A 17,517-nucleotide genomic window follows, 5' to 3' on the forward strand; every position below is an offset into this window, starting at 1 on the left:
TTGCGCCCTAAAACCAAAACAAAACAAAAAAAACATTGTTATAAGCCAAGAACTGTGCATATATAGAGTAATCTGGACAGAGGTTCACATATAACCATGCCTGGGTTGCTGTAGTAAGTAACTAATGATTCATTTAAGATTGAGTCCCATCAACCACATAACATTAAAAAATAAGACCAGGCAAGAAAAGAGTACAGTTTTATAAAACTATCAATCTTCCAGCAATCCTCTGAGATTTTTGTGTGCATGGATAAAACTGTAGATGTAATAAAAGCTGCAGAAATGAAATTATGAGAAGAAAATGGAGATATGTTAAGAAATAAAAGCAGAACCAATCAAATTTAGAATAGTGAAGTATTGCAGCAACTGGTATGAGCACACCTGATAGACAACATAACTTTCCAAATTAGGATTTGCCTACAGACTGACCAGTAAAAGAGTTGTAGAGTGTATCACTTCAAAAACATGGTGATGAATTTAGCTAACAAAACTTCCCAGACAATTTCTTGGTGCTCACATCAAGACACAGATCACTGCATTGATAAATGTTTTGTGTTAGACCTATAATAAAGTACACATGTTTTACTTATGATGGATGAAAGCTGATGGCAAGATAGGATTCTAAGGAAGCCATAACAAAATTTACTTCAAAAGTACAAATCTGTCTAATCCATAATACTTCATCCACAATACCACGCTATTTGTTTATTGGTGACTATCTTGTCAGACTACAGTTTTCAACCACACACACAGCCTACTGTGGAGCATTACACAGTATCTTCTTAACTAGGTGTCCACACTGTATTAAAATTTTTTGCCCACAAGTAATTGTCTCTGTGACTTTTGATTTCTTCCCCCCTCACTTCCATTCTATGACCACTACGCTTTACCTAAGCTTCTATACCTCGATCACCATCCAGCTTTGCTCACTGTCATTATGGCCACTCTTCTTCCTCTTTCTAATTATGAACTGGATTCACAAAATTAATAACCTTGTTAGAAAGTCATATCTAATATGCACTTTATATTGATTTAACAGTAGCCAGTTAACAGGTAAGATAAAATGTCCAGCATAGAGCAAAACTAGGATGTTAGAATCAATGTGTACATATACTGCAGCCTACTCACTGTGTAAGATACTATGTTGTCTGATTTCCCTACAATATAAATGATCTTTTCCATCTTTTGTTGGCAAAATATGACATTTTAGTCTGTAAAATGAACAGAACCTAACTTGCCATATCTGAGTCCTTATGACAACCAACAAAACCTTTTCCTTTCTCAGCTCTATCCCAGATTGCCATGTGACTTTAGTTAAAAAAATGTTACTGGATATGGAATTCTAAAGATGTACATAGGACAGTTTCTTACCAACTGATGACAGCCACAGAATGCATCCCATGGTAAGGAGCACCGCCTTTACCAAATTTATTGAAGATTTATTATAAATATTAAAAATGAAATTTCTTGGCTTTATGGTACTTTGATTTGCGTCAAAAATAAAAATGGAACACTTTTTGTAGAATAGAACTTTCTAACAAATTTATTTGTGTTGATAAGATCTCTGTCATTATACTGTCACTTCATTGTAGCTGCTATCAGTTGACTCTGGAGCAAGATGGAGACAGGAAAATGTGGAAACATCACACATATACACCAACAAAGATATTGATCGATTAATCACAGAAACAGAAGGAACTGTGACTCTGGAACTAGAGGGTGGTGATCGACAGAGAGCTATGAAACGACTGCGTGTACCACCTCTTGGAGAGCAACGAAGCCCCTGGATTACTTTCAAAGTGGGTCTCTTCTCCGGCTCCTTCATAGTGCTTTTTCTTGCTGTTGTGCTTTCAGGTTGGAATAATTTTCAGTTCTCATAAAACTGTAATAATCTATATACAAAATCTAAATATTACTTTATTTTATAAAAAGCAAGGTAAAAACCACTGAGATGCAAGATTAGCACATATCCCAAAATGTTCTGATTATTATTGCAAATGAAAGTCATATTTTTATTGAAACTTTAAACAACAACCTAGTGCAGACAAGCACTTATCAATTCAAAATTAAAGCAATGAATACTACACATTTCTCTCAGTGTGTTATTGTCATTTTTTAAATTTATTTTTTTAATCCAAAATATTGTCAGGAAATGTATTAGATGGACACTATCAAAGTATTGTGCCATATGCTCTTAACTGAACCCATGGTGGAGACATTTATTTGGCTTCTTGCAAATACCAGTAAATGTGGAATAATGTGTACATAATCATTTACATTTTTCTTACAGCTCAGCAGTAGGGCTGTTAATGGTTAATATTTGTGCTCTCTGACTGCTAGCACATGTTTATTATCAAACCAAACATCATGAGACTGGAAATTTTTGAATCACTGCTATTTGACTAGCTAATATAATGTGCCAAGTCAAACATTTTGTGTGTAGTGACCTGGTAGCCTTACTTTATGAAAGTGTAACAGCAAACATAAGGGGCAATGCCATATCTTAAGCTATTAAAACTACTGAGGATACCGAATAAAACAATCATTGACAAATAATAGTGGGACACGTGCAAAATGTACTGGTAAGCCAATAAAATCTTAAATTTAAGAATTATCATTTTTACAGTTGGGTACAGTATGGAGAAAGTGATTCTCAAACAATTAATATCATAAGAAATTAACCATAACACTAATTCCTGCAGCAGTTATCAGTAGACTTGACTAAGTATTAAAAAACTAAAAGAAGATGTAGGATTTAGGGAAGGAAACAAAAAGCAAGAGAGAGTAAAAAAGCAAGACAAAAGAGCAACATAGGTTCAAACTCTAAATAACTAAGTAAACAAGATCAAAAAATTAATAATCCCCAGGAAACATCTCACTAATACCACCTACCACCACCTCTAGCCTTGATAGTAGTATCAGTTCAGAAAGGGCGAGAGCTCACAAGTCTTTTCAGGAATACCATATCTGTCTGAAACCACCTATGGATGATTAGCTATGAAATGGTGGAGATATTGATTGCTCCATTTCACCTGCTATTTCGAATGGTACCCAGACATTTTCTGTGGAGTTATGACCGGATAATTTTGTGGGCCAGACAGTATGCAACAGGGTGCTTGAGTCTCTGCCACACCTGGAACATGTGTGTACAGAACTGGGAACATGGTAGTTTTTATCTAGGATGATGGAGTGTTTAATAAAGCTATCATGAAGATCTAGAAGAAAGGGCAGCACTTGGTCATTGAGAATGGTGAAATAAACGCCTGCTTCATGTTCATGGTAACATGAAGGAGTGGGCCCAAGTCATTGCAGAAAAATACCCTGCAAACATCACAGAACCACTACCAGGTTGAACTACTTGTACATTCTCCACACATCATGATTTAAGTGCCTTATTGGGCAGTTAGTGCACTTGATGCCTTGTATCATTTGAAAACAGGTAAAATTGTGACCAGCCAGGCGACACTGCATATGTTCAAGTCAGTTACTGATCTGTTTCTGAATTGTTTTTGATTTGATGCGATTTGATTTTTTATTGGTCCAGGTGTATCATACAGCACAAATTGTACAATTTATATTGGACAGGTCAAAGATAAGTTACAATAATACATAGTATTAGCAAAATTATCTTAGAAGAAAGATTAAGGAAAGGCAAACCTACGTTTCTAGCATTTGTAGACTTAGAGAAAGCTTTTGACAATGTTGACTGGAATACCCTCTTTCAAATTCTGAAGGTGGCAGGGGTAAAATGCAGGGAGCGAAAGGCTATTTACAATTTGTACAGAAAGCAGATGGCAGTTATAAGAGTCGAGGGGCATGAAAGGGAAGCAGTGGTTGGGATGGGAGTGAGACAGGGTTGTAGCCTCTCCACGATGCTATTCAATCTGTATATTGAGCAAGCAGTAAAGAAAACAAAAGAAAAGTTTGGAGTAGGTATTAAAATCCATGGAGAAGAAATAAAAACTTGGAGGTTCGCCGATGACATTGTAATACTGTCAGAGACAGCAAAGGACTTGGAAGAGCAGTTGAACGGAGTGGATAGTGTCTTGAAAGGAGGATATATGATGAACATCAACAAAAGCAAAATGAGGATAATGGAATGTAGTCGAATTAATTGGGTGATGCTGAAGGAATTAGATTAGGAAATGAGACACTTAAAGTAGTAAAGGAGTTTTGCTATTTGGGGAGCAAAATAACTGATGATGGTCGAAGTAGAGAGGATATAAAATGTAGACTGCCAATGGCAAGGAAAGCGTTTCTGAAGAAGAGAAATTTGTTAACATCGAGTATAGATTTAAGTGTCAGGAAGTTGTTTCTGAAAGTATTTGTATGCAGTGTAGCCATGTATGGAAGTGAAACATGGACAATAAATAGTTTAGACAAGAAGAGAATAGAAGTTTTCGAAATGTGGCGCTACAGAAGAATGCTGAAGATTAGATGGGTAGATCACATAACTAATGAGGAGGTATTGAATAGAATTGGGGAGAAGAGGAGTTTGTGGCACAACTTGACTAGAAGAAGGGATCGGTTGGTAGGACATGTTCTGAGGCATCAAGGGATCACCAATTTAGTACTGGAGGGCAGCGTGGAGGGTAAAAATCGTAGAGGGAGACCAAGCGATGAATACACTAAACAGATTCAGAAGGATGCAGGCTGCAGTAGGTACTGGGAGATGAAGAAGCTTGCACAGGATAGAGTAGCATGGAGAGCTGCATCAAACCAGTCTCAGGACTGAAGACCACAACAACAACAACAACATTAGCAAAATAGTAAGCAAATTAAAAAGAGGTACCTATTACAATTAATTTTGTTACGTATTCATAAATTCTCTGACAGAATAGAAACAGCACTTTATTAGAAATGCCTTTAGTTTAGCTTTAAATATTGGATGAGTGGCATTTTTTATTTCCTCTGGAATCTTATTGTGTAGTATGCTCCTCTGATAGGTGGTTGTTCTGTGATATTTTTGATGTATATTTGACTTCCCTCTGGTACTATAGTTGTGTACATTTTTGTTCTATAGCAGTTTGCATGTTTTCAGGAGGTAGTCCCTAGTGAACAAGATAGTTTCATAAATGAATAAACTTGGAACATCTAGATCACCAAGCTCTGTAAAATGGGATTTACAGGACTCCATCTTTTTAAGGTCACAAATTATTCTTCGGGCTCTTTTTTGCATTCTAAAAACCTTTACATTGTGCGTTTGGTCCAGTGATGCTGAGAGTAAGGGCTATTGTAAGGCACCTATCTTCAAATGTCCAATGAATGCTGTTCCCTTTGCAGTGTCCACTGAGAAAGTGGTTGAAATGAACCTCTTATCACTATCAGCAACAATTCCTTTACACTTGAAATCAGTTGTCATTGTCGAGGTGTGACACACATCTCCACTCCACTGTTCTTAAGCCATGCTACAAGGCTGTGTGAGATACATGTTGACCATTCTGCACTGACACAGCAGCTAATTAGATAACATAATTTACAGTGTGGTCAGGGACATGTCCAAACATGCTGGCTCCTGTCTGCCATTCACTCACTTCTCCACATTGACCTATTTTACCAGCCTAATTCTGCAAAACTAACGGGCACATCTCACCACTTTAACACCATGAGTTGGGTTGATTTTGGGAAGGAGACCAAACTGCGAGGTCATCAGTCTCATCGGATTAGGTAAGGATGGGGAAGGAAGTTGGCCTTGCCCTTTCAAAGGAACCATCCCAGCATTTGCCTGAAGCGATTTAGGAAAATCATGGAAAACCTAAATCAGGATTGCCAGATATGGGATTGAACTGCCCTCCTCCCAAATGCGAGTCCAGTGTGCTAACCACTGTGCCACCTCGCTCGGTAAACACCATGACTTGTTTCAGTGATGGAGGTGCATATGACTACCTGGTACAAATTCTGCTCTATGTACAACACCCCAAAGTGACCAGAGTACTCACTTAAGGAGTGTCTAATAACTTACCTGAATAACTTGTGTGGAGAGCAGTTTTGCATTTGTGTGTGTGTGTGTGTGTGTGTGTGTGTGTGTGTGTGTGTGTGTGTGTGTGTTTGTGTGTGTAAGGGGGGGGGGGGGGGGGGGGAGGAGGGAGATCGCAAGTGGCAGCATGTGTGTGTGTGTGTGTGTGTGTGTGTGTGTGTGTGTGTGTGTGTGTGTGTGTGTGTGTGTGTGTGTGTGTGTCTTGACCACTGAATACCTGATTTCTAAAGTGAGTGGCTACCTTAACTACAGACCATGGCAGATCTCTCCTTTCAATGTTGCCCAATTGAGATATAAGGAATGATTTAAAAGTTTCCAATCAAAGGTTGTAGAATCCAGAAATGGTATGCCAGTCAGCCAAAACTGCCATGATCATTGAAGCAATCATCCCACCAATGCATCAGGTTGAAGATACCCATTTGCTAAAACACTGTGTCCTGTTCCATGAAGCCATGAAGAAGTTCATAACTGCATGCTGCACCTCCTCATCCAACAGGAACAATTGATCCCTCAAGGGACTGAAGGCATGATATACACATGAGGAGGGATCAGGACAATAGGGCAGGTGCTAGAGTGACTCCCACTTGAGTCTCCCAGTTGAAGCTAGCCTCCCAGATCCACCAGTGTCGTCTATCCTATTGTAATCTGTATGGAACCTGGCACACCAGTCCACAGTGGTGGTTTCTGAGAAAAATCCCACCCCATACACATTGCCCTTTGGCAGGCAAGAAAAGGCTAACAGCACATTGGTCCTGTTTTCTCTCAAGTGCTAAGAACATTGGCATAGTTCACATTTCCCATACACACGTCGGAAAGACATGAATGACATACTAATCCCTTGCCTGCATGTCAATGCATATATACTCTCATCACAGTCATGCTACATTGCATATATGCTGCAGCAATGCTCTCAAATGGAAACTTTTCAATCACCCACTATATTTCGTCATTTTAGTGACTGCAATGACAATAGGTTATTAGACTCTAAGTTCCTTCCTCAGCATCCTTCATTTGCTCCTATGCCTCATCCTCCATTTATTAACACCTATAAATAGGATTTTTTCCTACTATTTTCTGATGATTTTTTTTCTGTTGTAAAATAGTTACAAAAAGAAAAAGATTTATTGGAGCTTAATGTCCAGTCAACAATGAGCTCATTCAAACTGAATAGAATCGCGGAAATAAGAAAATTGGTCATGTCATTTTCGAGGGAACTATTCCAGTATTCATCTTACTGATTGACAAAAACCTAAACCTGGCTAGCCAGAGTTTTAACCTTGTTGTGAGTCCCTTGGGTAATCATAGCACCATCTTTTTCAATTTTAGGTTTTTAGTCAGTTAGCCTGATAGTGCTGTCATGATGTGACCACAAGAGAGATTTGGCTAAAGAATCCATTTTTGAAAAAGAAATGTGAAATAATATTAGTGCAATAAGATTCCAAGCATTTCTACACATGCCATATGGAAACACAATACTTGAATATGGCAGACTTACTGGGCTGTGAAAGGTGAGTATGGCAATCATGTTCAACGCACCTTTCGTGTAGTGTGTGTGTTGTCTGACCAACGTAGGCTTTGCCATGCTGACAAGGTATTTTGTAAGATTCCAGCCATCTGCAATCCCAGCATTCTTTTTTGAACCAAGAACGTGGAAATCTTTGTAAGTGGCCAGAAGATTACATTGACATAATGTTTCCCTAGGAATCTGCCTAATTTCGACGAAATATTGCTGAAATTTGCAAGGAATGCCCTGGACCTGAACCACTCCTCCTCCTCTTGCTCATGTGAGTGGTCACATTTCCTTCTCCTTAAAGCCATGCTGATGTGATGTGGAGAATATCCATTATCTTCAAACACGGACTGCAGGTGTTCCAATTCCTTTCCAGGGCTGTTTTTATCAGACACAACAGGTGCTTGGTGCACCATTGTTTGAAGGGTGCCCATAGTTTGTGACATGCGATGGCAGCTAGAGGCCTGCAAGTTCAGGTCTATGTGGGCTTATAGTAGACAGGTTGCCCCATTTCTGTCTGACCAACATGTTCAGAAATGGCAGACAGCCACCCTTCTCCATTTCCATCATAAATTGGATATTCTCATGGAGTGAGTTCAGGTTCTGCAAAACATGTGACAGTTCTTCTTTACCATGGGGCCAAACTACAAAAATATCATCCATGTATCATAGGGAGACTTTTGGTTTAAGTTCAGCCATATCAAGTGCTCTCTCCTCAGAGTCATCCACAAGAGTTTTCTACCAGAGGGGAGAGAGGACCACCCATGGCAACACCATCAATGTGATCAAATTTTCACTGTTGAATAGAAAATAGGTTGAGAAAAAGGCATGATGACATAATGGAAGACCTTCTTTGTGGATCTTTGGAAGACCATATGAACTTGTTGGAACAGAGCTGTGAGGTCTTAATCTTTTTGCAACTTCTGCAGAAGAAAAGAAGAATTCAACAATTCAACAACACTGTCATTTTCCTTTCTAATCTTCTTGTGAGGTCTTTACCAATCTTCTGGTACTTGGGTCATTCAAAGATCCACAAAGGAGGTCTTCCATTATCTGCTATTGTGAGCAATATCGGTGCTCCGACATATTCCTTAGGTAGGCATCTTGCTCTCTACTGATAACTTCTGTGGGGAAAGTCACATCATTTTTGCAACTCCGGTGAGTAGACTGAGGTCACATCAACTCAGTGAATTGGACTTATTAATAAGATTTGATGTCATCTGTCTCTTCACTAGGGTTTCTCTCATGGATTCACTGTCACTCACCAGCAGTAAGTACATAGCTGACATAACGGTGGTATTTCATCATGACCTTTTTTAAATTCATCATTACCTTTGTTTTATTTCATCATGGCATTTCCTCAACCTACTTTTTATTGAACAGTGAATATTTTGAACAAAGTGACAGTTTGTCACAGGTAGTCCTCTCTCCCCTCTGGAAGCAAACTCTTTTGTGGAAGATTTTGAGGAGAGGACACCGATTCAACCAAACTTAAACCAAAAGGCGTCTGATGATATGTAGACGATACTTTTGTAGTGTGGCCCCATGGTGAGGGAGACCTGTCTCATTTTTTTTCAGCATTTTAATTCAATCCACAATCCACAAGAATATCCAGTTTACAATGGACATGGAGAAGGACAGCTGTCTCCCATTTCTGCACATCTTGGTCAGTCAGAAAGTGGATGGATCCTTGAGGCATTCCATCTAAGGTAAACCCACACATACGGACCTGGATTTGCAGGCATCTGGCTGCCATGACCCCTCACAAACTACGGGCATCCATCAAATGGTGGGCACATGTAGTGTCTGATAGACACAAGGAGCTGAAACACCTACAATTTATGTTAAAAGATAATGAATATTCTCCACATCATGTAAGCATTGCCTTAAACAAGAAGAAACATGACCCCTCCCACATGAACAAGAGGAGGAGGAGTGGTTCAAGTCCAGGGCATTCCTCCCACATGTTGACAATATTTTGTTGAAATTAGGCAAGATCCTAAGGAAACATTATGTCAAAGTAATCTTCCAGCCATCTACATAGACATGCCCTTCTCAGTTTGGTAAAGGATGATCTTGGATTGGAGATGGCTGGAATCTGCAGAATACCTTGTCAGTGTGGCATAGCCTACATTGGACACACACACACACACACACACACACTCCTCTCTCTCTCTCTCTCTCTCTCTCTCTCTCTCTCTCTCTCTCTATGTGTGTGAAAGGTGCACTACTTACCTTTTGCAGCACAGTAAGTCTGCCATATTCAAGCACTGTTTTGCTGTAGGGAATTCTATGGGTTATTCTGCAACAGAAATCTTGGCCTCAATTCAGTTATTAAGGAATCAGTGGAAATTCATTTGATGGAAGATCTTGTTAGTCATGATGGCAGCTTTCAACTGGATAGGGTAGGAGGCCTATTGATTTCTTAATATCTACAGAAAAAAAACATTTAGTGACAATTAATTTATTAATTTTACATGTGAATTTTTACTCTGTAAGCCCACATTCCAAGAAAGTATGTATGTAGTATCACCATTACAAATGGACTTGTGCATCATAGATGGAACAACATTCTAAGCAGGTACAAAACTCAACAGAGGTCACTCATGTAGAGGAAACTTTCATGCCTGTGTCTCTGCACTAATTTTTGGCAGAAAATTAACATTGTGAACCAGCAATCTCCAGTGCAAAACACTCATCTGAAGACAGTTGAATGGTTGTCAGCTGAAATACAATGGCAAGAAGTTAGCATCATCCATTTGCAATCCTGAAACTTCATGGAATAGTCCAGTATTTCATTCACACTTTGCATTTGGCAGTGTCATGTTTACGAAATATGTAACTATCTAGTTAAGAACTTTGCCATATACTCTTTTTCCCTATCTGTGTAAGTATACTAAACACCAAAGTATCCCATGGACTTTTATGTGTTGTTGTTGTGGTCTTCAGTCCTGAGACCGGTTTGATACAGCTCTCCATGCTATTCTATCCTGCGCAAGCTTCTTCATCTCCCAGTACTTACGGCAACCTACATCCTTCTGAATCTGCTTAGTGTAGTCATCTCTTGGTCTCCCTCAACAATTTTTACCCTACACGCTGCCCTCCAAAGCTAAATTTGTGATCCCTTGATGCCTCAGGACATGTCCTACCAACCGGTCCCTTCTTCTTGTCAAGTTGTGCCACAAACTCCTCTTCTCCCTAATTCTATTCAATACCTCCTCATTAGTTATGTGATCTATCCATCAAATTTTCAGCATTCTTCTGTAGCACCACATTTTGAAAGCTTCTATTCTCTTCTTGTCTAAACTATTTATCGTCCACGTTTCACTTCCATACATGGTGACACTCCATACAAATACTTTCAGAAACGACTTCCTGACACTTAAATCTATACGCTTCTTCGGAAACGCTTTCCTTGCCATTGCCAGTCTACATTTCATATCCTCTCTACTTCGACCATCATCAGCTCCCCAAATAGCAAAACTCATTTACTACTTTAAGCCTCTCATTTCCTGATCTAATTCCCTCAGCATCACCCGACTGAATTTGATTACATTCCATTATCCTCGTTTTGCTTTTGTTGATGTTCATCTTATATCCTCCTTTCAAGACACTGTCCATTCCGTTCAACTGCTCTTCCAAGTCCTTTGTTGTCTCTGACAGAATTACAATGTCATCGGCGAACCTCAAAGTTTTTACTTCTTCTTCATGAATTTTAATACCTACTCCAAATTTTTCTTTTGTTTCCTTTATTGCTTGCTCAATATACAGATTGAATAACATCGTGGAGAGGCTACAACCCTGCCTCACTCCTTTCCCAAGCACTGCATCCCTTTCATGCCACTCGACTCTTATAACTGCCATCTGGTTTCTGTACAAATTGTAAATAGCCTTCCGCTCCCTGTATTTTACCCCTGCCACCTTCAGAATTTGAAAGAGAGTATTCCAGTTAACATTGTCAAAAGCTTTATCTAAGTCTACAAATGCTAGAAACGTAGGTTTGCCTTTTCTTAATCTTTCTTCTAAGATAAGTCGTAAAGTTAGTATTGCCTCACGTGTTCCAACATTTCTACGGAATCCAAACTGATCTTCCCCGAGGTCCGCTTCTACCAGTTTTTCCATTCGTCTGTAAAGAATTCGCGTTTGTATTTTGCACCTGTGACTAATAAACTGATAGTTCGGTAATTTTGACATCTGTCAACACCTGCTTTCTTTGGGATTGGAATTATTATATTCTTCTTGAAGTCTGAGGGTATATCGCCTGTTTAATACATCTTGCTCACCAGATGGTAGAGTTTTGTCAGGACTGGCTCTCCCAAGGCTGTCAGTAGTTCTAATGGAATGTTGTCTACTCCTGGGGCCTTGTTTCGACTTAGGTCTTTCAGTGCTCTGTCAAATTCTTCACGCAGTATCCTATCTCCCATTTCATCTTCATCTACATCCTCTTCCATTTCCATAATATTGTCCTCAAGTACATCGCCATTGTATAAACCCTCTATATACTCCATCCACCTTTCTGCTTTCCCTTCTTTGCTTAGAACTTGGTTTCCATCTGAGCTCTTGATATTCATACAAGTGGCTCTCTTTTCTCCAAAGGTCTCTTTAATTTTCCTGTAGGCAGTATCTATCTTATCTCTAGTGAGACAAGCCTCTACATCCTTACATATGTCCTCTAGCAATCCCTGCTTTGCCATTTTGCACTTCCTGTCAATCTCATTTTTGAGATGTTTGTATTCCTTTTTGCCTGCTTCATTTACTGCATTTTTATATTTTCTCCTTTCATCAATTAAATTCAATATTTCTTCTGTTACCCCAGGATTTCTACTAGCCCTTTTCTTTTTACCTACTTGATCCTCTGCTGCCTTCACTACTGCATCCCTCAGAGCTACCCATTCTTCTTCTACTGTATTTCTTTCCCCCATTCCTGTCAATTCTTCCGTTATGCTCTCCCTGAAACTCTGTACAACCTCTGGTTTAGTCAGTTTATCCAGGTCTCATCTCCTTAAATTCCAACCTTTTTGCAGTTTCTTCAGTTTTAATCTACAGGTCATAACCAATAGATTGTGGTCAGAGTTCACATCTGCCCCTGGAAATGTTTTACAATTTAAAACCTGGTTCCTAAATCTCTGTCTTGCCATTATATAATCTCTCTGATACCTTCTAGTATCTCCAGGATTCTTCCAAGTATACAACCTTCTTTCATGATTCTTGAACCAAGTGTTAGCTATGATTAAGTTATGCTCTGTGCAAAATTCTACCAGACTGCTTCCTCTTTCATTTCTTACTCCCAATCCATATTCGCCTACTATGTTTCCTTCTCTTCCTTTTCCTACTCTTGAATTCCAGTCACCCATGACTATTAAATTTTCGTCTCCCTTCACTATCTGAATAATTTCTTTTATCTCATCATACATTTCATCAATCTCTTCGTCATCTGCAGAACTAGTTGGCATATAAACTTGTACTACTGTAGTAGGCGTGGGCTTCGTGTCTGTCTTGGCCACAATAATGCGTTCACTATGCTGTTTGTAGTAGCTTATCCGCACTTCTATTTTTTTATTCATTATTAAACCTACTCCTGCACTTCTACTTCATTTTGTATTCATAACCCTGTATTCACCTGACCAAAAGTCTTGTTCCTCCTGCCACTGAACTTCACTAATTCCCACTATATCTAACTTTAACCTATCCATTCCCTTTTTAAATTTTCTAAGCTACCTGACCGATTAAGGGATCTGACATTCCATGCTCCGATTCATAGAACGCCAGTTTTCTTTCTCCTGATAACAACGTCCCCTTGACTAGTCCCCGCCCGGAGATCTGAATGGGGGATATTTGACCTCTGGAATATTTTACCCAAGAGGACACCATCATCATTTAACCATACAGTAAAGCTGCATGCCCTCTAGAAAAATTATGCCTGTAGTTTCCCCTTGCTTTCAGCCGTGCGAAGTACCAGCACAGCAAGGCCGTTTCAGTTTGTGTTACAAGGCCAGATCAGTCAATCATCCAGACTGTTGCCCCTGCAAATACTGAAAAGACTGCTGCCCTTCTTCAGGAACCACACATTTGTCTGGCCTCTCAACAGATACCCCTCCGTTGTGGTTGCACCTACGGTATGGGCATATGTATTGCTGAGGCACGCAAGCCTCCCCACCACTGGCGAAGTCCATGGTTCATGGGGGGAGGGGGGACTTTACAGTTTTGTATGTTATTGTGCAAAGATATCCAAGAAGATCTTTGAAAGCGAGGTAGAAGAGGGTCTGTACTGGTAGAATTTATTTAGAAAGGACTTTTATAATTCTTTCTGAATAAATTCTACCAGTACAGACCCTCTTCTACCTTGCTTTCAAAGATCTTCTCGGATGTCTTTGCACAATAACATACAAAACTGTAGGAAAATCACATCTTTGGTCCATTGTGCACAGAGATTTGAGAAGACTGAAGAAAGGAAGATACAAGACAGAAAAGAAAGGACTTGATGAGAAAAGAAGCATAGCTTTGGACCACAAAGGTTCATAATGGACCTTTATGAAATAAGACAATTACAAGATCACTACTAGAAAAATGGATGGTCATTGTTTTCCTCGGTGTAGAAGATATGTATGATAGTATATGCAAAAGGAAAGTATACTCTTAACAGAGACTTTACTCATCTGTAATATATTCTCATTCACTATTTACAACAGGCTGTAAATGCTGGGGTAATTTTCTGATTCTGTGATTACAGAAATCATGTGGTTTTGAGGCAAAGAACTAGAGAGCATAAAGGTGAAATTTGAGGGCACAAGATCAGGTGAAAAAGGTTGGTGTGGAATGACTTTCAAACCCAGCACTTGTATGTTTTTTTTATCAGTCTAGCAGAATTCCAGTGGGCATTATCTTGGAGTAGCATCACTTCATGCAATCTTTCTTGTCATTGTTCTTGGACTGCATCTGCAAGATATCTCAGCTGATGACAATAAATGTCAGCAGTGATGGTTACACCTAGGGGAAGCAATTCGTCGTACCCTACTCTTCCCCATGTGCACATCTTTTGTGCATGAGTCCAGAGCTTTGTATGTGGAATTGCTGCTTAGTTTGGGCTCAATCAATCCTTTATTTTCCTTATGTAGAATGAAGACACCATTTCTCATCACCAGAAACAATACAGGATAGGAATGGTTGGTGTTGTTAATGAGCCAATTGATGTTGAGCACTCAGGGATGCACTTATGGCCAGCTGACAGTTTTTCGTGATTTTGGCTTGGAGCAGGAGGTACCAATACAACCAAATCTTGAACCTTCCCCACTGGATAAAATACCACACAATAGTGGAATGCTCACAGTTCGTCATATTTGGCACTTTCTGAGTACACTAACATGGATCATTGTGGATTAATGTTTTTAAACAATCTTCTTCAAACTATGAAGGTCTTCCTGAAACTGGAGAGTCTTATCAAGATGACCCTTGTTAAAGCCATTTTTCTTGCCAAGCTCTGTCTAGTGGCACTATCCCCATCCCATACATTATCAAATGTTTCTTGCTGCTTCCATAGCTATCACCCCTCTTTTGAACTCAAACAGAAAAATATGTCAGAAATGTTCTGATCTATCCACTTGTCACTCCATTTTCTAGTGTCCACATCCCTACTCACTATCTCCAAATGACAAAATGACAATCTGTTAACTCAAATAGCAGCAGTGAACTACAAATAAAAAATGACAATCAATAAAAAAATCTATAGCAACCAGAATACCAATGTGCAAAACAGAAATGCTATGAACTTGTGCACCAATGTAATTGATCACATGGAAAGTAAGAAGTGTGCAGAGGAAATCTAAGCCGCATAAATGTTGGGAAAGGAGAGAAGATATTAACTGTAACAGAGAAAAGAGCTAAAATAAGTAAGTGCTCTGTCACCATTGCTTTTCACCACAGTAATGGATGACATGTTGCCAAGAATGCCAGGACAGATTGCAGAAGGAAATGTGAAAGCAATGTTGTTTACTGATAAACTGATGTCTTGTTTCATTGTTTTGTTAAGGGTTGAACATCCACTACTTCATATAATGTTTGAATTGAACTGAATTTTATTATTGTAGAGACCTCACAGGTTATCTGAGGTGTTAGAAGTGTCAATATAATTACAGTACACTCATGTTCACAATACAAAAAATTACTAATTGCTATATGATAGTTGCTATTATGAGTATGGGTACTGTGGTAGCTTTTCTCAGTGTAGGAAAGGCAAAAGGAAAGAATGTTTACAACATTACAATGAAGTCTGCATTTTGTTACTGCTCTATTACTTCCTAAGTTGACAAAAATTTCAATCACACCATTTACTTGATTTTTATTAAACATTCGTCAACTTCATAAGGGCTCAGACTTCATAAGCACTCAGTTCTAATAGAATTTTTTTTTCGTATTGTTGAGTTGGTAACTCTTTTTACCCCCCTGCAGATTTGGGGGTTAGAATTAGCCCGCGGTATTCCTGCCTGTCGTAAGAGGCGACTAAAAGGAGTCTCACATGTTTCGGCTTTTATGTGTTGGCCCCCTCTCGGGTTTGACCTCCATCTATTCCAAATTTCTGTTGCTAGTGCGTGCCATTTGGGGAAGGACGCCTTATGTGGTGTTTATTGTTTATACATCATGCACCAAGATCTTGTATGCTACTTATTGTTGTGTAGCGGGCTTTGCACCCAAAGTCTTATGGGTTGCCTACTTCTCGCCTGTGCCATACCGTCCTTCACACCCACAACAATTCTGGACCATTTCAGCATGCGTGGCATCCAGTCCATAATGCTGGGATTGTCATGTACCGACTTGGTGGTAGCCCCCCTGACAACACAGAGATCACACTGCTGATGCCAGAGCTGAGACCTCTCTGCGTATGCCAGGGAGTAGGTGCCCATCCTTCGGGGGAACTAGGACTCCCGGCAATGGCCATCTCGCCAGGTGGCCCTTTCTAAGGCTGGGTGGCACACATGAGGAGAGCCCCTGGTCTGAATGGGTGCCATCAGGGTGAATGACCCGCAATGAAACTGGTTAAATCGAATCAGGCTGGTAGTCACTCGGCCCCAGCAGTCTCAAAGCATGTCAGGAATGATTTCAATGCTGCGACCTGCGATTCTCGATCATTCCCCTCCCTGGCTACACTTTGGGAGGACCGTCAGGCGACCAGCTCTTGAGAGCTGTATTCGCCTCAGTACCTCGTTTGCAGCAGGACTGATGAAGAGACCTTTCAGGCAATGAAGCCCCAGTTTTTTGTCAGCCATCTTGAAGATAGGTTTGGGGAAGTGGCGTCATTGTCCAAAGTGCATAGCAGGTCAATTTTGATCCAGGCAGCCTCCCCAGCCCAGTCGCGGGTGTAGCTCGCCTGTGGCAAGCTGGATGACATTCCTGTCTCGATTACGCCCCATAGAAGCCTTAACATCGTCTAGGGTATTATTTCCCATTGTGACCTCCTTTTGCAGTCGGATGAGGAGCTACACACCAACTTGGAGCGACGGGGCATCCACTTCATCCAGTGCATGCATAGAGGACCCAAAGATAACAGGGTTGCTTCCGGTGCCTTCATCTTGGCTTTTGAGGGTGACTTGTTACCTGAAACAGTCAAGGTAATGGTTTACCATTGTGACGTGAAACCTTATGTCCCTCCTCCTATGTGGTGCTTCAAGTGCTGGAGGTTTGGCAACATGTCACCTTGCTGTAAGCTGCAGGGATTACGTTCATCCTCTGCACCTGGGTGCTCTGTGTGTGCCGCCTCCCACTTGTGTCAACTGTGGGAAGTGCCACTCCCCCTGCTCACCTGACTACCCTGTTCTCCATAAGGAGCAGCGAATAATGGAAATCAAAAACCTGCTGGACAGGTTCACTTGTCAAGATGCAAAGAGGAAATACAAATGCCTTAATCCTGTTCCAATGACTGCATCCTATGCTGCGACTGCTACTGCATAGCCCCTGTTGGCAACGGCTGTCCCTGCTGTTGTTAAACCTCCAGTGGGCCCTCAGTGCTGCCCTGACTCTTTCCCAATCTCCATGATGG

The 17,517-nt window shown here is 40.2% G+C and overlaps 1 protein-coding gene across 3 annotated transcripts in view; it reads left to right on the forward strand.

Moving 5' to 3' along the window:
- LOC126260845 (xenotropic and polytropic retrovirus receptor 1) overlaps positions 1-17,517 on the forward strand; it is a 308,009-nt gene that overhangs the window by 238,262 nt on the left and 52,230 nt on the right. For all 3 annotated transcript variants that reach the window (XM_049958248.1, XM_049958249.1, XM_049958246.1), the window contains exon 5: positions 1,593-1,854. In XM_049958248.1, coding sequence (XP_049814205.1) covers positions 1,593-1,854 — 262 coding nt within the window. The remainder of the gene's footprint in view (positions 1-1,592; positions 1,855-17,517) is intronic.

The sequence above is a fragment of the Schistocerca nitens genome, chromosome 5, assembly GCF_023898315.1.
Source record: "Schistocerca nitens isolate TAMUIC-IGC-003100 chromosome 5, iqSchNite1.1, whole genome shotgun sequence".
NCBI classification, from domain to species: domain Eukaryota; kingdom Metazoa; phylum Arthropoda; class Insecta; order Orthoptera; family Acrididae; genus Schistocerca; species Schistocerca nitens.